This window comes from Melozone crissalis, unplaced genomic scaffold (assembly GCF_028551555.1).
Source record: "Melozone crissalis strain CALT ecotype California unplaced genomic scaffold, PUWL_Pcris_2 ptg000012l_1, whole genome shotgun sequence".
NCBI lineage: Eukaryota > Metazoa > Chordata > Aves > Passeriformes > Passerellidae > Melozone > Melozone crissalis.
The window spans coordinates 2353889-2374777 of NW_026535790.1; the positions used below are offsets into that span (position 1 = coordinate 2353889).

At 69.0% G+C, this 20889-nt stretch overlaps 2 protein-coding genes across 4 annotated transcripts in view; one reads left to right on the forward strand and one right to left on the reverse strand.

Moving 5' to 3' along the window:
- Positions 1-9969, forward strand: part of LOC128933654 (mitochondrial import inner membrane translocase subunit TIM16-like) — a 39467-nt gene extending 29498 nt beyond the window's left edge. Inside the window, exons 10-31 of one of the 3 annotated variants that reach the window (XM_054270653.1) lie at positions 1450-1504; positions 1653-1710; positions 1802-1947; positions 2348-2443; positions 2519-2671; positions 2783-2915; positions 2993-3168; positions 3975-4083; positions 4176-4262; positions 4354-4496; positions 4568-4672; positions 4796-4881; positions 4955-5096; positions 5194-5283; positions 5361-5477; positions 5557-5692; positions 5787-5878; positions 5959-6045; positions 7331-7415; positions 7733-7872; positions 8235-8300; positions 8893-9969. In XM_054270653.1, the coding sequence (XP_054126628.1) occupies positions 1450-1504; positions 1653-1710; positions 1802-1947; positions 2348-2443; positions 2519-2671; positions 2783-2915; positions 2993-3168; positions 3975-4083; positions 4176-4262; positions 4354-4496; positions 4568-4672; positions 4796-4881; positions 4955-5096; positions 5194-5283; positions 5361-5477; positions 5557-5692; positions 5787-5878; positions 5959-6045; positions 7331-7415; positions 7733-7872; positions 8235-8300; positions 8893-8979 (2389 nt within the window). In that variant the 3' untranslated portion in view covers positions 8980-9969. Of the gene's footprint in view, positions 1-1449; positions 1505-1652; positions 1711-1801; positions 1948-2347; positions 2444-2518; positions 2672-2782; positions 2916-2992; positions 3169-3974; positions 4084-4175; positions 4263-4353; positions 4497-4567; positions 4673-4795; positions 4882-4954; positions 5097-5193; positions 5284-5360; positions 5478-5556; positions 5693-5786; positions 5879-5958; positions 6046-6122; positions 6212-6727; positions 6874-7330; positions 7416-7732; positions 7873-8234; positions 8301-8892 lie in introns of those variants that run through there. The other 2 variants (XM_054270650.1, XM_054270651.1) reach the window with 2 other exon arrangements.
- A 799-nt stretch (positions 9970-10768) lies between these two features.
- On the reverse strand, positions 10769-17590 carry GLIS2 (GLIS family zinc finger 2). Its single transcript, XM_054270655.1, has 6 exons — positions 17549-17590; positions 13510-13882; positions 12934-13110; positions 12325-12458; positions 11666-11784; positions 10769-11556 (listed from the first exon to the last, which is right to left on the reverse strand). The coding sequence occupies exons 2-6, from the start codon at positions 13864-13866 to the stop codon at positions 10769-10771; spliced, it is 1575 nt and encodes a 524-aa protein (XP_054126630.1). The 5' UTR covers positions 13867-13882; positions 17549-17590.
- Between the last annotated feature and the right edge of the window lie 3299 nt (positions 17591-20889).

The window sequence follows — 20889 nt, forward strand, 5'->3', positions numbered from 1 at the left end:
CTGCCACCGAGCATCCCCTAGCTGCGGTGTGGGACAGGGGGCAGGACAGGGAGCAGGGACACGCTCCAGCTGGCACAGCCGGCCCGCAGGGCACTTCCGGGGCTGGCCGGCTCCACGGGTGAGCCGGGAGTGCCACACGCCCGCCCCGAACCGGCCCAGCCGGCCCGGCTGCCCTGGGGGCCACCCCACGGGTGCCCGAGGCTTCCCCGGGTGCCACGGCCGGGCACGGGGAGCAGGGCAGGGAGCAGGGCAGGGAGCAGGATGCCCCACGGCTGTGCTGGAAGCAGGTGGCAGTGACATCCTGCTGCCAAGCTGTCAGCACAGGCTGGGCAATGAGGGTTGTACTCCCTGGCACGGCACTGCCCTCCCATCACAGCACAGCGTTATCCTGCCCCACGCTTCCCCAGGATGGGGTTTGGGGTGTGTGTGCACCAGTGGGGGAACAGGACCCAGCCCCACATCCATGGGGTGCTGTGCCCATGGGGAAGCTGTGCCCATGGGGATGCTGTGCCCTTGGAGGTGCTGTGCCCATGGGAATGCTGTGCCCATGGGGTGCTGTGCCCTTGGGGGTGCTGTGCCCATGGGGAAGCTGTGCCCATGGGGATGCTGTGCCCATGAGGGTGCTGTGCCCATGGGGATGCTGTGCCCATGGGGGTGCTGTGCCCTTGGGGGTGCTGTGCCCTTGGAGGTGCTGTGCCCACGGGGGTGCTGTGCCCATAGGGGTGCTGTGCCCTTGGGGGTGCTGTGCCCTTGGGGGTGCTGTGCCCATGGGGATGCTGTGCCCATAGGGGTGCTGTGCCCTTGGGGGTGCTGTGCCCATGGGGGTGCTGTGCCCTTGGAGGTGCTGTGCCCACGGGGGTGCTGTGCCCTTGGGGGTGCTGTGCCCACGGGGGTGCTGTGCCCATGGGGATGCTGTGCCCATGGAGGTGCTGTGCCCTTGGGGGTGCTGTGCCCTTGGAGGTGCTGTGCCCACGGGGGTGCTGTGCCCATAGGGGTGCTGTGCCCTTGGGGGTGCTGTGCCCTTGGGGGTGCTGTGCCCATGGGGATGCTGTGCCCATAGGGGTGCTGTGCCCTTGGGGGTGCTGTGCCCATGGGGGTGCTGTACCCTTGGAGGTGCTGTGCCCATGGGGGTGCAGTGCCCATTGGGATGCTGTGCCCTTGGGAATGCTGTGCCCATGGGGGTGCTGTGCCCATGGGGGTGCTGTACCCTTGGAGGTGCTGTGCCCATGGGGGTGCAGTGCCCATTGGGATGCTGTGCCCATAGGGGTGCTGTGCCCTTGGGGGTGCTGTGCCCTTGGAGGTGCTGTGCCCATGGGGGTGCTGTGCCCATGGGGAAGCTGTGCCTATGGGGGTGCTGTGCCCTTGGGGGTGCTGTGCCAATGGGGGTCCAGTGCCCATGGGGGTGCTGTGCCCATGAGTGCCCTGGCTCAGCACCCCCTTCCCTTGCAGGGTGACTATCCCTCTGTACGACGCCGACACGGGGCTGCTGGTTCTGGCAGGGAAGGTGAGCTCCCATGGATGGGGGTGCAGGGAGGCACTGGGAGGACAGGAGGATGCAGGGGGTGTAGTGAGGTGCAGCTTGGTGCATGTGGGTGCAGTGGGGTGCTTCCTACAGCCCTGCTCATTCCCTGTCCCCACCATGTCTCTTCCAGGGAGAAAACCTCCTGTACTGCTTCGAGGTGGCCCCTGCACAGCCAGCACTCACCCAGGGTAAGCAGGTCCCCTCCCACCCGTATCTCCCCCAGAGGGGGGCTCACTGCTGCCCGGCCACCCAGCCCAGGGCCACCCTCCTGTCCCACAGTGACCCAGTGCAGGACAGAGGGCAGCACAAGGGGCCTGGGCGCCGTGCCACGCCTGGCCCTGGATGTCATGGCCTGCGAGGTGCTCCGTGTCCTGCAGCTCACCGACACCGCCCTCGTCCCCGTCAGCTACGTGGTGCCACGCAAGGTGAGGGGACCCTGGGGGTGGCACTGTCTCCTAGGTGCCTGGTGTCCTCTCATGGGTGACACCTCCCCAGCACTGGGTGACAAAAACGACCCGGCTGCAGTGAGACCCCAGTCCCCAGCCTGGGGAGAGCAGGAGAGGAGGTCCAGCCTGGATGCTGGTGGTGGGTTGTAGAGTCTGGGTGCTGGATTTGGGAAGCTGGGTGCTGCCTGCTGGAGAGTGGATGCTGACAGCTGGGTGCCACCTGCTGGGTGCAGTGGGTGCAGTGGGTGCTGGGCACTTCAAGCTGCTGAAGTTTGGGTGCTGGAAGTGTCTGGGGGTGCCCAGGGGTGCCCCAGCTGCAGCAGGACAGAGGCTGTGGGATTTTAGGAACACCCATCTCACCCCCTCCCCTCTCCCCCAGTCTGTGCAGGAGTTCCACGAGGATCTGTTCCCTGACTGCACAGGGACGCTGCCAGCCACCGATGCCCAAGGCTGGTGGGCAGGGGACAGCCAGCAGGTCAGTGTCATCTGGGGGGGTGTCCTTGCTGGTGGCATTGCCACTGCCCCATGCTCACCGTTGTGCTCGGTGCAGGTGGGGAGGGTAAGCCTGCACCCTGCCCGGAGACCCACAGAGACCTTCACATCCCCCATCATTGCTGGCACTGTCTCCACCAACGCTGGACACACGGACACCGACACCGGCCACGCCGACACCGACATTGGCCATGCCGATGCTGACCAGAGTGTGAGCATGGGGTGCTGCAAAAGTGCACTGAGTGCTGAAGGGGTGGGGTCCCTGCTGCCCTCATCCCACAAGACAAACCAGCACCCCCTGCCTGGCCTCTCTCTCCCGTAGGAAGCCAGTGGCTACTCCTCGCCATCCTCGCTGGCCTCCCCAGGCAGCGCGGCCACCTCGCTCTCAGCCAGCACCGGCCCCTCCAGCGGCTTTGCCAGCAGCCCCAGCCAGAAGTCCCTGCAGAGCATTTTGGGTGAGCGGGCAGTGGGGTGGCTCGGGGTGCCCCCCTTGGGGGATTTGGGGTGCTCACCCAGCCCGTGCCCGCTGCAGGGCCCAGCTCCCGCTTCAGGCACACCCAGGGCCGGGTGCTGCACCGGGACCTGCACCTGACCAACCTGCGGGGGCTCAGCCTCACCACGCCGGGCGAGAGCGATGGATTCTGCGCCAATCTGCAGCGTGTGGCACTGCCCCTGCTCTCTGCCGGCGGCCAGATCGCCGTGCTCGAGGTACCTGGGGAGATGTGGGGCTGGCACGGTGCCGTGTGTGCCATGTGTGCTGTGTGTGCCATGTGTGTGCCCTGTGTGCCGTGTGTGTTGTGCTTGAGGTACCCGGGGAGGTGTGGGGGCCAGCACGGTGCTGTGTGTGCCATGCTTGAGGTGCCTAGGGAGGTGTGGAGGCTGGCATAGTGCCATGTGTGCCCGTGTGTGCTGCGTGTGCCGTGCTCGAGGTACCCGGGGAGGTGTTGAGGCCAGCACAGCGCCGTGTGTGCCCTGTGTGCCCTGTGTCCCCTGTGTGCCATGTGTGCCCTGTGTCCCCTGTGTGCCCTGTGTGCCGTGTGTGCCCTGTGTACCCTGTGTGCCCTGTGTCCCCTGTGTGCCGTGTGTGTCCTGTGTGCCCTGTGTCCCCTATGTGCCCTGGGTGCCGTGGGTGCCGTGGGTGCCGTGTGTGCCGTGTGTCCTGTGTGTACCCTGTGTCCTGTGTGTGTCCTGTGTGCCCTGTGTCCCCTATGTGCCCTGGGTGCCATGGGTGCCGTGTGTCCTGTGCGTACCCTGTGTCCTGTGTGTACCCTGTGTGCCATGTGCGCCATGTGTGCCGTGTGTACCCTGTGTGCCCTGTGTGCCCTGTGTCCTGTGCGTACCCTGTGTCCTCTGTGTACCCTGTGTGCCATGTGTGTCCTGTGTGCCCTGTGTCCCCTATGTGCCCTGGGTGCCCTGGGTGCCGTGTGTCCTGTGCGTACCCTGTGTCCTGTGTGTGCCCTGTGTGCCCTGTGTGCCCTGTGTGCCATGCCACTGACCCTGGCTCTCGCCCACAGCTCTCCAAGCCCGGCCGCCTCCCCGACGTGGCCGTCCCCACCATCCAGAACGGCGCGGCTGTGGCCGACCTCACCTGGGACCCCTTCGACCCGCGGCGCCTCGCTGTGGGTACGTGCGTGCCAGCCCTGCCCTGAGAGTCCCCCAGGGCTCCAGGCATGCCAGCCCACCCCATTAAACACTGCCCATCCCTCCTGGCACAGCGGGTGAGGACGCCAAGATCCGGCTGTGGCGCATCCCTGAGGGAGGGCTGCAGGAGATTCTGCAGGAGCCTGAAGCTGTTCTCCGAGGTGAGGGGACCACTGAGCACCCCACACTGGGGACAAACAGCCCGGTGGCACCCACAGCTGGGGACAGCCATGCACTGCTGAACCTCATCAGGTCACACGGAGAAGATTTACTCCATCCGCTTCCACCCCACGGCATCCGATCTCCTGGTCTCCTCCTCCTACGACATGACCGTGCGGATCTGGGAGCTGAGCACAGGGCAGGAAGTCTTGTGCCTGCAGGGACACACGGATCAGGTAAGGGATGACAAATCCAGGGACACCCGAGAGGCAGCTTTGGGACATTTGCACAACATCTGTCTCTCCAGATTTTCAGCATGGCTTGGAGCCCGGATGGGAAGAAGCTGGCAACGGTGAGCAAAGATGGACGGATACGGCTCTACGAGCCACGGCGCAGCTCTCAGCCTCAACAGGTACAATCCCAGCACTGGGGACGGGCTGGAGAGCTGGGGTGTGGGCAGGAAACCCTCCCCACGTGCACATGACTGCGCCCCCAGCTCTCTCAGAGCAGGCAGGGTGACCTTCATCCCACACAGGAGGGCCCAGGTCCCGAGGGGGGACGTGGAGCGCGCCTGGTTTGGGTGTGTGGTGGTGACTACATCCTGGTGTCCGGCTTTGACAGGTAAGGAGGGGGACACAGAGAAGGGCAGGGCAACACGAGGGCACTGCTTGCTCTCACTGTCACCTCCCCACAGCCGCAGCGAGAGGAGGATCCTCCTGTACCGGGCACAGGCCCTGTCTGAAGGACCCTTGTCTGTCCTTGGTCTGGACGTGGCCCCTTCCACCCTCCTGCCCTTTTACGATGAGGACACCAGCGTTGTCTTCCTCACCGGCAAGGTGAGGGCTTGCCCTCCAAAAAACTGTGGGGTTCCCTGCCTACAGCACCCCACAGTGTCCATGTCCCCTGACAGCCCGTGTCTCGCTCCATCCCCAGGGTGACACCAGAGTCTTCCTCTATGAAGTGAGCCCCGAGCCCCCCTATTTCCTCGAGTGCAACAGCTTCACCTCCAATGAACCCCACAAGGTAGAGGGGGGATATGCTGCCTGTCCCTGACCCCCTACCTGTGCTGCCAGACCCCACTCACACCTGCACCCCTCCAGGGCTTCGTCTTCCTGCCCAAAACGGCGTGCGAGGTGCGGGATGTGGAGTTTGCGCGGGCGCTGCGCCTGGGGCAGAGCAGCCTGGAGCCCGTGGCTTTCCACGTGCCACGCGTCAAGGTGGGTGACGGGGGGGCTGGCCGTGTTTGGGGATGGGACAGGAGGGACAACACCCCCTGAGCGCCCCTTGTCCCCGCAGAAGGAGTATTTCCAGGACGATCTGTACCCACCCACCCGCGTGTGGTGGGAGCCAGCGCTGAGTGCGGGTGCGTGGCTGGACGGGCAGGACGGGCAGCAGCGCCGTGCCAGCCTGCGGCCCGCAGACATGGTGCCAGGTGGGTACGGGGCTGGGCATGGACCCCCTGCCCTCAGGGGGCTTTGGTCAATGGGGTGGAGCCCTCCTGCCCCGCGGTGACACCGCTCTCGCAGTGAGTGAGGCCCCCAAAGAGGCTCCGGCTCGCAAGTTCGTCCCTGCCTCCGTGTACCTGGAGGAGAAGACTGATGAGCAGAAGAAGGAGGAGGTGGGTTCTGGGCTCAGCACCCCGCGCCGGGCCCGGGGTGATGCCCTGCGCCCCACGGCCCTGCCCGGCTCTCCCCACAGCTCCTCAGCGCCATGGTGGCCCGGCTGGGCAACAGGGACGACCCGCTGCCGCAGGACTCCTTCGAGGGCGTGGACGAGGACGAGTGGGTGAGTGCTGGACGGGACACCCGAACCCGGCTGGGTCCGCCCGGCCCCGCCGCGCCCTCACCCCCGGCCTCCCGCAGGACTAGGCCGGACCCGGGACAGAGCAGCCGGGACCCCGCACCCGGCGGGGCCACCACCAGGAGGAGGAGGAGGAGGAGGAGGAGGAGGAGGAGGAAGAGATGGAGGAGGCGCAGGGCCCGCCGCGGGCAGGACCCGCTATTAAAGCCGCTGCACCAGCACCGTGTCCTGCCGTGATCCTGGGACACCGGGGGGGACCGGGACTGGGGGAGACACAGGGAACGAGGGGCATGTGGAGCGGGGGCGACACCGGGACCGGGGGAGACACAGGGAACGAGGGGACATGTGGACCAGGGGCGACACAGGGACAGGCTCTGGGGGGTACGGGCATCAGAGTGACACAGGGCGGTAACCGAGCGGGACATGAGGACCGGGGCGGGGGGTACACAAGGACTCAGGGACTGCCACCGGAGGACAGGGAAATCGGGGATAACACAAGGACCGAGGGAGAGCCAGGGACCGCGGCGGGGGGGAACACGGGGACCGGGGGAACACAGGGACTATGGGCGACACCGGGACCGGCACCGGGATAACACAGGGACTGGGGATGGGGGCACACGGGGACCGGAGGAACACGGGGAGCGGGGCCGGGGAAGTCGCGCCCCACCCGGGGCCTCCGGCGCGGGGCGACCGCCAGAGGGCGCTGTGGCCGCAGAGGGGACGCTCCGCCCGCGCCGCCGCCGTCTCGGTGTCCGCCGTGACCCTCAGCCCCGGGCACGTGACCGGCGGGGCGGAAGCGGCGGCGGGGACATGGTGAGAGGGGACGGGGGACGCGGCGGGGGCACAGCGGGACCGGGGGGCAGGGCTGGGGCGGCGGGACCGGGAGTGTGAGAAACAGCTGGTTCCGGGAGGGCCAGGGCCAGTGGAGAGGGGACAGGGACAGGGGAAGGGGTCACAGGAGCAGGGAAGGGGGAAGTCGTGGGGAGGGGGGACAGGGACGGAGGAGAGGAGAGCAGGGACAGGGAGGGGGTGACAGGACCAACGGAGAGGGGACAGGGCGTGGGGACAAGGCACAGAGACAGGGGAGAGGGGAGGGGGCCTGGGGGAGGTATCACAGGGCCTGGGTGGGGGACAGGGACAGAGAAGGGGGGACGGGGCCAGGTACGGCCATGACAGGAGTCAGATGGGGTCAGAGCAGACCCCCAGGGCATGGGGAGAGGTGACAGGGCCAAGGAGCCGCGGTGGCTGTGACAGCAGGCTGTCCCCGCAGGCCAAGTACCTGGCACAGATCATCCTGGTGGGGGCCCAGGTGGTGGGACGGGCCTTCATGCGGGCGCTGCGCCAGGAGTTCGCAGGTACGAGCTGGGATGGTGCCCCGTGAGCTCCGTGTGCCCACGCTGCCCTGCAGGGGACACTGCCAGGTTGTCACAGGGGCCATCCTGGCCCTGGCACTGCTGCCAGGCTCGCAGAGATCCCAAAGGGCAGAGTGGGACAATCCCTGGGGTGTGATCCTGCCCTGCCTGCTCCCTGCACCTCCCTGGCACTGGGATGGCATCCAGCTGGCCCCGGGGTGGCTGGGTGGGGACAGAGGGGGCTCTGGGCACCTGGAAGTGGCCAGGTTTGCAGCCTGAGGGCCGGGGGGGTGGCAGGGGACTGAGGCCGGTGTCCCCAGCGAGCCAGGCCGCGGCCGATGCGCGGGGCCGTGCCGAGAGGCCCCAGTCTGCTGCTGCCTCCAGGATCATCGGCATCAGCCTCCAGGAAGCCCAGCAGATCCTCAACGTCTCCAGCCTGAACCCTGAGGAGATCCAGAAGGTAGAGGCTTCCTTGGTGCTGGCAGGGCCTGGCCTCTCCAGAGGTGCTGCTGTGCACGGGGGTGGCAGCTGCTCCCCTGTGCTGCCTTGGGCTCAGTTAATCACAGCTTGAGGACTTTGAGCATTCCCTGCCCCAGCTGGAGCAGCCCTCCAGGCTTGGGCTCTGCGTCTGCCCACCAGGGCTGCTCAGGGAGGGGATGTGGGAGCTCTGGAGGTGCCCTGCTGGGAACATGGGGGTGTCAGGCAGAGCCAGCTGTGTCCCCAGGATCACTCTTCAGTGCTCTGGGGAGTGGGAGGTGCCGGGGTGTGGGAGTGGGAATGGCAAGGCTGGAGGTGCCTCTGACCCAGAGCTTCTCTCGGCAGAACTACGACCACCTGTTCAAGGTGAACGACAAATCAGTGGGAGGCTCCTTCTACCTGCAGTCCAAGGTGAGCACCAGGAGGGGCAGGGAGGGGCTGCACCTTCCTAACCCTGCCTGGCCCTGGGACATCCTGGGTATACCCATGGATGAGGCAGGGAGGGCAGGGGGCGCCCAATCCCTGGATGTCTCCCCATCCCTGGGTGTCCCCCCCATCCCTGGTGTCCCCCATCCCTGGGTGTCCCCTTGTCCCTGGGTGTCCCCAATCCCTGAGTGTCCCCTACCTCTGGGTATCCCGTGTCCCTGGGTGTCGCCCCCATCCCTGAGTGTCCTCCCCATCCCTGGTGTGCCCCCACCCTTGGGTGTCCCCTGTCCCTGGGTATGTCCTCATCCCTGGGTGTCCCCTATCCCTGGGTATCCCCCATCCCTGGCTGTCCCCCAATCCCTGAGTGTCCCCCTGTCTCCAGCTGTCCCGCATCCCTGGCTGTCCCCCCCATCCCTGGCTGTCCCCATGTCCCTGAGTATCTCCCCATCCCTGGCTGTACCCCATCCCTGGCTGTCCCCCATCCCTGGGTGTCCCCCCATCCCTGGGTGTCCCCCCCATCCCTGAGTGTCCCCCCCCATCCCTGGTGTCCCCCATCCCGGGTGTCCCTGTCCCACAGGTGGTGCGAGCCAAGGAGCGGCTGGACGAGGAGCTGCGCATCCAGGCCAAGGGTGACACGGAGAAGGGGCGGAAAGCCGAGACGTGACTGCTGCCACCCCTGCCCCCCGTGCCCCTCACCCTTAACTTATAGCTAGCCAATAAACACCGTGTCCTCCAGCACCTGGCCTGGCTGCTGCACACCCGGGGAGGGAGCGGGCCCTGCCTGCCCAGCGCTGCCCTGCAGGGATCGGCCCCTGTAGGGACTGTGCTTGCCCGGGGGAGGAGGAGGAGGCGGAGGCAGCTGGGGAAGAAGGGATGTCCCCAGGGCATTGAGGCTGCCAGGGCTCAAATGGCACTGGGGGAGGCTGCAGGAGCTATTTTTGGTGGGGAGGTTGGATGCTCTTGGATGGAGTGCACCTCTGGCTCCATACCCTGGCAGTGCTGTGCCGTTACCTCTGCCCAGCGTGGATGGATGGCTGCTGGCTCGGGGTGAGGGGCTGTGAGGGGACACCTGTGGCCGTCCCCACCTGCAGCTCACCCCCCAGGTGCTGGCAGGGTGTCACTGGTGGCGAGGCTGCCTGAGCAGGAGCGTGGGGACACGGCCGGGGGTCAGGCAGGGCAGCCGTGCCCCCAAGGTCACACCCGTCCCCCCCACACACCTCTGTCCTTGCCGTTGGCACCACGGACTGAAACAGGAACTTACTTCAACTTCACTTTATTGTTTTCTTAATAAACTTCCTCTCCCCTGGACGAATATAGTGTTACAGTCGTTAGCTTATCTCGTACTTGTGCAGTCCTTACACGCTACGCTAACAGCGATGGAGCCCAACAGGAGGAAAATAAAAACAACCCAGAAACTACGATAGAAAGGCACTTCGAGACCGTTAAAATACTGATGTCCTGGAATGTGCAACAACAAACCGATGAGGAGCGAGGAGACGTTTCACCGGCCGGGGCGGCCTGGTCGGGGGCCCGCAGCCATGCAGGGCCGGGGCAGCGCCGGGCGGTGAGGGCAGGGAGACCGGCTCCCTGCGGGGCACCCCGGCCCGGGGCGGGACTGCGGAGCCCCCACGGCTCGGAGCGAGCGGGACGGGTGTGTGTGACCCGGGGGGCTCCGAGCTGCGCCCGCGCTGAGCTGGGCACGCTGCCCCACGGCCGGGGAGCATCCATCCATCCATCCATGCATCCATGCCCGCCGCAGCCCCAGGAGCGGTGCCCGGCAGCCGCTGCCGGCCGTGCCCGCGCTGCCCGCATGCGCTCGCGGTGCGTGGTTAGGTATGAACGTAGCTAGAGGGGGGCAGTGCCCGACGAGCGGCACACCGGCCGTGTGCCTTGTCACGGGAGGGCCGGGGAGGCGGCGGGGAGGGGGCGGGCGGGCGCCGGGCCGGCGGGTGCCCAGCCAGCTGGGCCCGGCACGGGCTGCCGGGGCCGGGATGGCACGGCCGGGCACGGCTCGGGGCTGCGGAGCTGTCACCCCGCTGTCCGTGCGGCAGAGCCCGGGGGCCGCGGCCCCCCACAGCAGCACCGAGGGCTCGGGCAGGGAGACGCCGAGTCAGCGGAAGCAGGAGAGCCCAAGCGGGACCCTGTCGGAGCAGGGGGCTGGTCGAGAAATAAATAGCGGCGTGTCCGGCTGCCCAGGGCCGGGGGGAAAGGAGAGGGGGCAGGGGGACCCCCCTGTGCCCCACCTGCCCCCAGCACGGGGTCGCAGCCGGCTCCGGCCGCCGAGGGATTATTGCTTTTCTCAGAAGAGTCCGTTCTTCTTTCGTGACGGGTAAAAGCACGAGCGAGGCCCCGCCGGGGCTGCAGGGGGAGGAGGGGGCCGTGCCCCCCGTCCCCAGACGGGAGCGGGATCTGCCCACGGGGCCGGCGGCTGACCCCGGGCATCGTCGGGCCCCTCAGTTGACGGCGGCGGGTTTGAGCAGCAGGGAGCCGGGGGGGATGAGCACCCAGCCCGGGGGCAGCGCCTCGGGGCTGCCCCCCGAGCTGACACCGGCCGACAGGTCGAGCACGGCCCCCGGCAGCAGCGCCAGGCTCTCGGGGGGCACCCGCGGCCGGCCCGGCTCCGTCCTTTCGCCCCTCTCCTTGCGGCTCTCCAGCCCCTTGCCCGCCTTGGGCGGCCGCCCCTCAGCCCCGCCGCCCTTCTCCCCCTCGGCCTTGGCCCCGCCGGCCAGCAGCGACATGACGGGCAGCCCCAGCCCCGCCGCGAAGGGCGAGGGCAGCAGCGGGCTCTTGGCCAAGTTCAGGGGGCCGCCGTTGAGGGGCAGGACGGGGCCGGGCAGGGCGGGCAGCGCGGCCGCAGCCCCGCAGCCCAGGGCGCTGAGATCGAGCGGCGCCGGTGCCAGCGGGATGGGCAGCGCCGGCAGCCCCGGCGGGGCGAACAGGGCGGCGGGGTTGGGGATGACGAGCTGCGCCCCGTTAACGTAGGGCACCTCCGCCGAGCCCAGGGGCGTTTTGGGAGGCGGGTGGACCTTGAGCATCTCCGGGTGCTCGGGAGACACAAAATGCCCGTGGGCTTTGATGTGCTTGCGGAGGGAGCTGGGGTCGGTGTAGCGCTTGTGGCAGCCCGGCATCTTGCACGAGTAGGGCTTCTCCACGTAGTGCGTGCGGGTGTGCTTGAAGCGGTCGCTGGAGTTGGAGTAACGCTTGTTGCAGCCTTCGTAGGGGCAGATGTAGGGCTTCTCGCCTGCGGGACAGCAGCACCGGGTCTGCCGGGGGCACCAGCCCTGCCGTGTCCCCGTGTCCCCATGTCCCCCCGAGCCCCAGCATTGCAATGAGGGGGCTGCTGTGCTGACCTGTGTGCGAGCGGTTGTGGATTTTCAGGTTCTCCAGGCGGGAGAAGCTCTTGTTGCAGGTGGGGCAGCGATGTGGCTTCTCGTTAGTGTGCGTCCGGATGTGGATCAGCATCTTGTACCTGCCGGGATCGGGGCAATCACAGAGTCATGGAATGGGCTGGATTGGGAAGACTTAAATCTTGTATAACTCAAACCCCCCCTGCCATGGGCAGGGACACTTTCCACTGTCCCAGGCCCTGCCCAGCCTGGCCTTGGACGCTTCCAGGGATCCAGGGGCAGCCACAGCTGCTCTGAGCACCCTGTGCCAGAGCCTGCCCACCCTGCCAGGGAACAATTTCCTCCCAATATTCCATCTAAATTTCTCTTTAGTTTAAAACTGTTCATCCTTGTCCTATCACCATGTGCCACAGAAGCATCAGGAAGGGAATGTTAGGGAGGGAGTCAGCCCTGCCTTCCAGGATCAGTCCCTGTCCCTGTGCCTTGGCTGTGGGGTGGGAGAACAGGGACATCCAGGCCAGCACAGTAACCCAGCGCCCCCAGGACCTCACACCCTGCATGACAGGGAGGGACAGATGGAAACTTCCCCTGCACATCCCCAGTGCTGGGCTCCTCCTCCCCACAGCAGCCCCCCAGACCCCCCCAGAGCCCCCCACGCCCACCTGGCGTTGAAGCCCCTGCCATGGCGGGCACAGCCCTCCCAGTGGCAGCAGTACCCCGCGTCCTTCTCGGGTTTCACGTGGAAGTCGTTGACGTGGTCCACCAGGTCTTGCAGGAGGTCGAAGAACTGGTTGCACTGTGGGCAGGAGGCTGGGGGTGAGGGAGCCCAGCAGGGTGGGCACCAGGGGGGCCAGTGCCCCCATCACAGCCAGCACCTGCCCCCCACCCCATCCCAGCTCCCACCTGTGTGCAGCAGCAGCATTTGGGGAAATGGAAAAGGCCCTTTACATGACACCCAGCCCTGCATCACCCCCAGCATCCCTGCACAGCACCCACCTCCCCATCACCACCTTCCCAGCCCTAAAACTTATCCTTCCCAGCCCTACTGTCCCTGCTTGGCCTCCCAGCCCCAAAACTCACCCACAGCCCCAAAGATCTCTGCCATGGCCTTCCAGCCCCATGTCCTCACCCTAGCCCCAACATCCCCCTGTGTGCCCCCCACCCTTGCAATGCCCATGTGGTTTCCCAGCCCCTGATCACCACCTGCACCCTCTCAAAGCTCCCACACACCCCCACCATGACCCCCCACAGCCCCAGCTCTCCCTGCTGACCTTGGACCAGCGGCAGACGAGCTGCTTGGGCAGGGGCAGCTCGGGGGGGAGCCGTTTCTCCTTGCTGGGGGGCAGGAAGGCAGCGGGGGGCAGGTGCAGGGCCCCCCCGGCCCCCAGCGGCAGGAAGAACTGGAAGGAGCTGGGGAGGCCATCGATGTAGCGCAGGGACTGGAAATCCTGGAGCAGAGTCCGGATGGAGGAGCAGTGGGGGACAGGGCCAAGCTGGATGGAGACCCCCAGAGACGCCCCCCGAACCCTTCAAGAGATTCCTTATAGCCCCTCAGGAACCCCAAAACCTCACACAGACCCCCCCCCAGAGATCCCCCCCACACTCCCCAGAAACCCCCTAGATCTGCCATCCCCCCCAAAACCCCACAGAGACCCCCAGAGACGCCCCAAAGAGACCTCCCAGGGGCCTCCCCGGGGATACCGCTGGGGCCGGGGGGGGCAGGCAGGACATTGCCCCGGGCTGTGTGTACAGCGGCAGCCCCGGGCACGCTGCCGAGGTCGGGAGCACTGTCCGGGCACCGTCCCCACAGCTGGGGACACCTCGGGGGGGGTCACGGCCGTACTTACGTGTGGGGTGAGGGGGCCGGGCAGGTCCCCGCTGCCCTGGCGCTCGGGGGACAGCGAGGCGCTGCCCGCCGGAGAGTCCCCCCCGGAGCGGGGCGAGAGGCTGAGATCCACCACGGGCACCGGGAAGCGCCCGTCCCGCGGCTCCCCCAGCCGGGAGTGTCCCAGGAGCGCGGGCGACGGCGAGGCTGGCACGGCCCTGCGGACCCCCCGGGCGCCCCCTCGGCCCTCCCCGGCCGGCGGGGTGTCGGGGCGCTGGGCAGCGCGGGCTCGGGGGCCGGACGGGCCCCGCTTCTCGCGGGCAGCTCGCAGCTTGGAGATGCTCAGCTTGAGGTCCAGGGGCTCCTCCAGGGAATGCATGGTGCCGGGGTGGGCTCTGCGGGGGACACCCGGGGGTCACCGGTGCCACCCGGAGCATCGCCCCAGCGCGGCCCCATGGCGATGCCCGCTCTGCTCCGGGCCGCAGGACACGGTGCTGGCACGGAGACCGCGCCGTCCCTTCCGGCCGCCCTGCCGCGGCCCCCTCCCGCAGCGGGCAAAGGGCAGGGCATGGCACCGCGCCCCCCCCCCCACCCCGGCCCTGCGGTGTCCCCAGTGTGTCCTCTCCGTGTCTCCGGCACAGCCCCTTGGCCCGCGACCAAACCTTGCCGGGGATTGCCAAATCCCCTGGGCACCCGCGGAGCTACAGCCGTGGTGTCCCCATTCCACCCCCCTCCATCCGTTCATCCATCCGTCCGTCCGTCCGTCAGTCCCCGCGGGCCTGCCCCAGCGAGGCCTTTCCCAGCGGCAGAGGAGGGCGGTGGCGGCCACCAGCCCGGCGGTGACCCGGGCGGCCGAGCCCGCTGGCCCCAGCCCCGGAGGCGGCAGAGCTTCCTCCCCCGCCGGGGCCCCTTCCCCGCCGGCCAACGCCGCCGCTGCCGGGGCCGAGCAGGGGCTGCGGCCGCACGGCGCGCCACGGAACGGCACGGAACGGCGTGGAACGGCACACAGCACAATGCCACCCTCGCGGCCCGGCCGCCGCACATCTGGCGGGCAGCTGAGAACGGGCAGCTCGGTGCAGCGGTGAGCGCCCGGTGCCGCCCCCCGGCCGTGCCCCCGCGGCCACCCGCATCGGCCGGGGCGGGCTGGGGGCGGCCGAGGGGCCGTGTCGGGGGGCACGGCGCACCCAGCACACGTGGCAGCGGGGGGGCCCCTCCATCATCCCCACCCCGCCCCGGGGGGCCCGGCCCCCGCCCTGCCCCGCCGGAGGGGCTCCCGCGCTGGCGGGGGTCCAGCCCGGCTCAGACGCTGAGGAATGCGGAGGAGCCGCGGGGGGCATGGGGCCCGGGCGGCGGGGCGGGGACCCCCCGCTGCACCCCCGAGCTGGCCGAGGGGAGGCCCCAGGGGGGGCTCCTGTCCCGGGCTCCCGGCGGGGGAGGAGCCGCCCCACAGCATCGCGTCCCCCTGCGCCTCCCGCGGCCGGGGGTCAGCCCCATAGGCGGGGCCCTCCCCTTCAGCGGGGGGGTCCTGGCCCGAGCATCCACCTCCTCCCGCCGCTCCGGAGGCTGCCCCATCTCAGCGTCCCTCTGCCGGGACAGGGACTCTCGCTGAGGTCTCCCGGCCTGCCCGCAGTGGGGCCCTTCCCCTCTGGGGGGGCTCACCCTGCGCCCACTGCGGGCTGTGCCCATGGGCTGTCCCCACCCTGAGCCTCACCACGATTCTCGGCCTCCACCACCCCCCTGTGCCCCACAGCCTGCTGGCACAGCTCGGGGACAGACAGACACAGGGGCAGGACCCACAGCTGGGGTGGCACAGCCGGACCCCCAGCCCAGGGAGTGGGACAGGGGCTGGCATCCCCCCACACGGGGCCAGGCAAGGCGTCACTGCTGGTCCCACCACGACGGTCCCGTCCTCACGTCCTCGGGGCTGGGAGGTTGGGGGGTCCCGGTGCGGGCGGCGCTGGGTGGGGACCGCAGCCATCCCCGGGCGGGACGGGTGGGACAGGGGCCTCCAGCCGCTGACGCCAGGGCTCCCAGCGCGGCCGCGGGCGGGCGAGCAGGAGGCTGCCAAACCACGCGGCCTCGGGAAACGGGGCGCCGCGGGGGCCCCGCGGGGATGGGGACGGGGACAAGCCCTGCGGTGGCTTGGCCGGACGCCCCAGCACCTGCGGCCCCCGCGCGAGGCCCCTGCCCGCTCCTGCCTGCCCCTGCCCGCTCTCCCCCCATGGCCTCTCCTGCCCGCGCCAGGCGCTGCCAGCCCGGCCCCGGCCCGGCTTCCCCCCCGCCGCACCAGTTCAAACCAGTCCGGCGCGGGGCTGGGCCCAGGGGCTTCCCAGGGCGGGGGGGGCGGCTGGGATGGAGCCCGGGCTGGGGGGAGCCCCCCCATCCCCTGGGCCCCCCGCACTGCCTGGGACGGCCGGGGGACCCGGGGTGACCCCGGAGCGGCCGGCGGGGTGCCAGCTCTCCGGGCTGCCGGCACTGCCGGGGTGTCGTGTGTCCCCCCTCCAGCCCCGTACCCGCCAGGAATAGCACGGAGGGAGCGCGGGCAGCGGCTCCGCGGCGCGGTGGGCTCGGGGATGGCGGGATGGCACTGCCACGGCCGGGGGACGGTGACCCCGGGGCTCGGGGAGCGGTGCCAGCGCCGCAGGCAGGGCTCGGGCTCCGCCGCCGTGGCAATTGGCAGCGGCAGGCTGGCACCGCCGCCACGGGGGGCACTCCGCGGAGCCCCCCGTGCCAGGGCGGCGTGGGTGGGTTGGCAGGATGCGAGTCATTGTCCCCACGGCTGCTGGCAGGACGCGGGCGCCCGTGGGACCCGACCATCGCTGTTTGTCCCAGTGCAGATGGTGCTGGCACTGCCACGGCCGCTCCTCACGGGAGCCCACCGGTGCCTGACGGGTCTGGGGGAGGCGAGGGGGGGTCACATCCTGCTGGCAGCTCCATCTTGTCACTGTGGCCCTCCAGCACCCGGCACCCCGCGCCAGCCGGGCTGGCGGCCGCTGCCAGAGGTGTCCCCAGGAGCGGACACGGCTGTGGTCCCCGAGCTGAGGCCGGTGCCGTGGCTGCCCCTTCCCGGGCATGTGGAAGCCGTGGGGATCCTGGCAGAGGGCTGACAGCAGCCCCACAGCGCCAGGGCCCCCGCCAGCCCTGCCCGGGGACACAGCTGGAGCAGGCGGGGACAGCAGCGGGGTGGTCCCGGCACCCAGCGGAGCAGCGCCCTGGGTGCGGCAGCATCGTGGGGATGGGGGCACATGGGGACCCGGGCTGGGGGAGGCGGTGACAGCAGGGTGACAAAGGCATGGGGAAGGGGAGGTGTCCACCGGCTGCAGGGTTTCTCCATGCTGGGCAGGGAGCGAGCGCCTGCAGCAGCGCCCGGGGACACCGGGGACAATTTGTGGTCCCCGCTGCTGGCACCTCAGGGAGGGGGTCACACCGTCCTAGTCCCCAAAACACCCCATAATGGCACAGCCTGGGCTTGGCCGCCCCACGCCTCAGCCCCACGGGGCCGTGGGATTGTCACCCCCGCGGTGGGGACTGTCACCTCTCACCATGGGGAGCGGGAGGCCCCCGCCAAGGGGACCGGGGTGACGGGCGGCTGCCGGGCGGTGGCACCGCCGGAGCGAGACAGGGATGGGGACGGCCTGCACCCCCCACCCACTGCCACCCTTTCTCCCCTCTCGCACCATGGGGACACTGCTGTGTCCCCGGAGGTGGCCGCAACCGGGCAGAGCCACCCAGCGCGCCCCCGCCGCAGCCCCCGCCCCACGGCCAAGGTCAGGACACCCGCCCGGGGTGTGGGGGGACGGCAGGAGACGGCCACCCCCCCCGGCACCCACCGGGCAGCGGGAAAGCCCCCGCTCCTCATTTCCCTCGGGGGTGCGGCGGGGCCACGTCCCCCCCCGACCCGCTCCCTGGGCGGGGGGGCCGCAGGTGCCAAGGGACCCCCCGCACCCCGAGGGTGGCGGGGAAGGGGCTGCCCGGAGGGTCCCCCCTCCCCTTTCCCCGGCGGTGGCAGCATCCTCCTCATCGTCCTCCTCCCCGCGACGGTGCCCGGAGCGCGACCGTACCTGCGGCGGGGGCTCAGCGCCGGGCGGGAAGCGGGGCGGGGTGCGGGGCTCGGCGGAGCGGGGCCCCCCGGGGCCGGTGCCGGGGCCGGTGCGGGGCGGCCGGGCCGCTCCGCCACATCCGCAGGGGCTGGGGGCGGGGGTGGCGGCGGCGGGGCTGGGCCCCCCCTGCCCGGTCCCGGGGGCGGCGGCGGGGCGGGGGCTCTGCCCGCCGTGATTTATGGCCGCCCCGCACCGAGCGGCCCGGCCCCGGCTGCGGGCGGCGCTGGGCGGGGGCGGGGGCGGCCCCTCCCCGCCCCCGCGGGGGGCACCGGGGGGCACCGAGCCCCGCCCCGGGGGGGGAACCCGCCGCCCCCCCGCACAAGGTCACCCCGGCGCTGCGGCAGAGCCGACCCCCCCTCCCCCGCGTGTCCGTGTGTCCCCTCGCGTGTCCCTGTCCCCCCCCGGGGACGTGGCGGGGCGGGGGGCGGCGCCCACCGGAGCCCCCACCCCGTACCGGGGCGGCGAGGGGGGGGCGAGGGGGTCACCCCGGGGAAATGGGGGTGGGGGGGGATCCCCCTCCCCGCAGGAGCGGCGCCGCCCGCCCGCCGCGTGACGTCACAGAGCGGGGCTGGCGTCACGCCTGGCGGGGGCCCCCGCATGACGTCACCGGCGGGGGGGTTGTCCCGGGGCCGCGGCTCCTTCCGGCGGCAGGATGTGGCGGGGCCGGCCCGGATGCTGCAGCCGCGCCTCGCCGGGGGGGTCCCTCCCTCCCTCCGTCCCCCGGGGCCCACGCGGGTGGCTGGGCACACCCCGCCCGCGATTTTATTGCGGGCGGAATGCAGCTGCGGTGTCCCCAACGCCCCTCCGACACGGGGGACAGGGAGGGGGGACACGACCCTGCCCCACGCGGTTTTTGTTTGGTTGGGTTTTTTTTTTGGTTTTTTTTTGGTTTTTTTGCGGGGAAAGCTGCAGTGTCCCCAACAGCGCCATGTGAAAGGGAGGACACACGCGTGGGGGACAGCACGGTCCCAGGCGGGTGGCTGAAGTCACGCCCCACCAAAACACCCGTGCTTGTTTTGTTTCCGTTTCTTTCTTGTTTTGTTGGTTTTTTTTGTTTGGTTTTTTTGTTTTTTTGGTTTTTTTTTTTGCAGGGGGAGATGCGGTGTCCTCCCTGCGAAAGGGAGGGACACACGGGGAGGACGCTCTGTTCCATGCGGACTTTTGGGTGGAGAGGGAGCTGCCGTGTCCCCAAGAGCCCCACGCAAGGTGGGACGGAGTGAGGGGCACAATTCTCCCGCGGGCAGCTGAAACCACATCCCAGCCGCGGTTTGGGGTTTTCTTTTGCGGGGACAGAGCTGCTGTGTCCCCAGCAGCCGCGCAGCAGAGCGGGGACACGGATGGAGGGGCAGTTCTGACCCACACGGGCGGCCGGAGCCACATCCCACCCGCGTTTTTCTGGGGAGCCGCCGCGTCCCCAACATCCCCGCCACGAGCAGGGCAGACACGGGAGGGCAGCACCGTCCCTCCCACGCGGGTGCCCGAGGGGTTCCTGCGGTGTCCCCACGGTGTGTCCCCATCGCGGTGCCAGGCAGGGGGGCCGCGCTGCTCCCCGAGCCGCGGGGCCCCGCGGGGGCCGGGCAGGGGGCCCAGGGGACACCGGCAGAACCTGTCCTGCAGCTCCCGGCGGGGCCGGGCCGTGCTGGGGGAGGGCTGAGCCCACCCTGCTCTGCAGAGCGGCTCCTGCCCCTCCGGGGTGACAGCCACCCCCTGCACCCCCAGCGTCCCCGCTCCGGGGGCCCTGCACCCCCGCAGGCACTGCTGGGGGGGCTGTGGGGGGAGGTCCCCTGCCACAGGTAGGTCCCTCAGGTACCACACGGCTCCTGCCAGCCCCCCGTGGCCCCTGCCAGCCCTGTGCTCCCCTACCAGTCCCCCAGACTCCCCTCCCAGCTCTGTGCCTCCCTGTGACCCCCCCCCACAGCCCCTGCCAGCCCTGTGACCCCTGCCACCCCCTACACCTTCCTGCCACCTCCACAGCCCCCCAAAGCCTCTATCATCCCCCATTATCCCCCTAAGCTTCCCCCATCCCTCAGAACCCCTCTGCCAGCCCCTCAGAAGCCCCCCTAAAAGCCCCCTGCCCACATGAACCCATCATCCCCAAACCCTGAACCCCACCTGGAGCCCCCCATGCCTCCTGTGAGCTCCATGCCCCTGCCAGCCCCCAAACCCCTGTTAGGCCCCACAGCCCCTTGCCAGCTCCCAGAGCCCTCCAGCAGTTCCTCGAGTCCCCTGCCAGCTTTCAGAGCCCCCCAGTCAGCTCCCCAAGCTCCTCACCAGCCCCCAGAACCCCCCATGAGCTCTCAGGATGCCTCTGGCAGCCCCCAGAGCCTCCTCCCCAAAGCCCCTTGCCAGCCATGGGATCCCTGTCACCCCCAGATCCTCAAGGCTGCTGTGACCCCCCCCTTCCCCCAGCTGCCCCCTGAGCCCCTCAAAAGCCTGACCCTGCTGGAAACAGGAACGGGATGGGATGTGGTGGGATAGGAATGGGATCAGATTGAATAAAAGAGGAAGGGACAGGACTAGGATAGGCCAGGTTGGGTAGGATAGGATGGGGAGGGGATTAGGTGGGATTGGGATGGGGATGGGGTAGAATGGGGTGGGACAAGCTGGTTGTAGGAGAGGATTGGATGGGGACAGGATAAAATGGAATAGGAACAAGACAGGTCAGGATAAGGTAGGATAGGGTAGGATGGGATAGGGCAGACGAGGTGGGATGGGGATAAGGCAGAATAGAATGGGAACAGGACAGGATGGAATAGGATTAGATGGGTCTGGAACAAGACAGGTCAGGATACCATGAGATGGGATGGGATGGGATGGGATGGGATGGAAAGGAAATGAGGCAGGTCAGAATGGGCCGAGATAGAATTGGATGGGATAGGTTAGGATGGGATTGGATGGGATGAGTTAGGATGGAGTGAGGGCAGGGTGTGATGGGGATGAGATGGGGACATGTCAGGTCAGGGTAGGATGGCATAGGACTAGGGCAGGATGGGATGAGGATGGGATGGGGATGGGGATGGGGATGGGATAGGATAGGGTAGGATAGGATAGGATAGGGTAGGATAGGATAGGATAGGATAGGGACCAGGCTGGATGGAATGGAGACAGGTCAGGATGGGGTAGGGTAGAGCAGGATAGGACAGAACTATGGCAAGATGGGCTGGGATGAGGTGGGATGGGGACAGGTCACATTGAGATAGGATGAGATAGGGACACAACAGGCCAGGGTGGGATGGGATAGCAGAGGATAAGGTAGGATGGGATGGAGCTAGGGCAGGATGGAATGATGTGGGGTGGAATGG

Excerpts from the sequence above, each read along its gene's own strand:
- GLIS2 (XM_054270655.1), bottom strand. The coding sequence starts at position 13,866 with ATGCATTCCCTGGAGGAGCCCCTGGACCTCAAGCTGAGCATCTCCAAG. Across the intron at positions 11,785-12,324 it reads GGCAGGGGCTTCAACGCCAG|GTACAAGATGCTGATCCACA; the intron begins GTGGGCGTGGGG and ends CGATCCCGGCAG. Across the intron at positions 11,557-11,665 it reads CCACAACCGCTCGCACACAG|GCGAGAAGCCCTACATCTGC; the intron begins GTCAGCACAGCA and ends GCTGTCCCGCAG.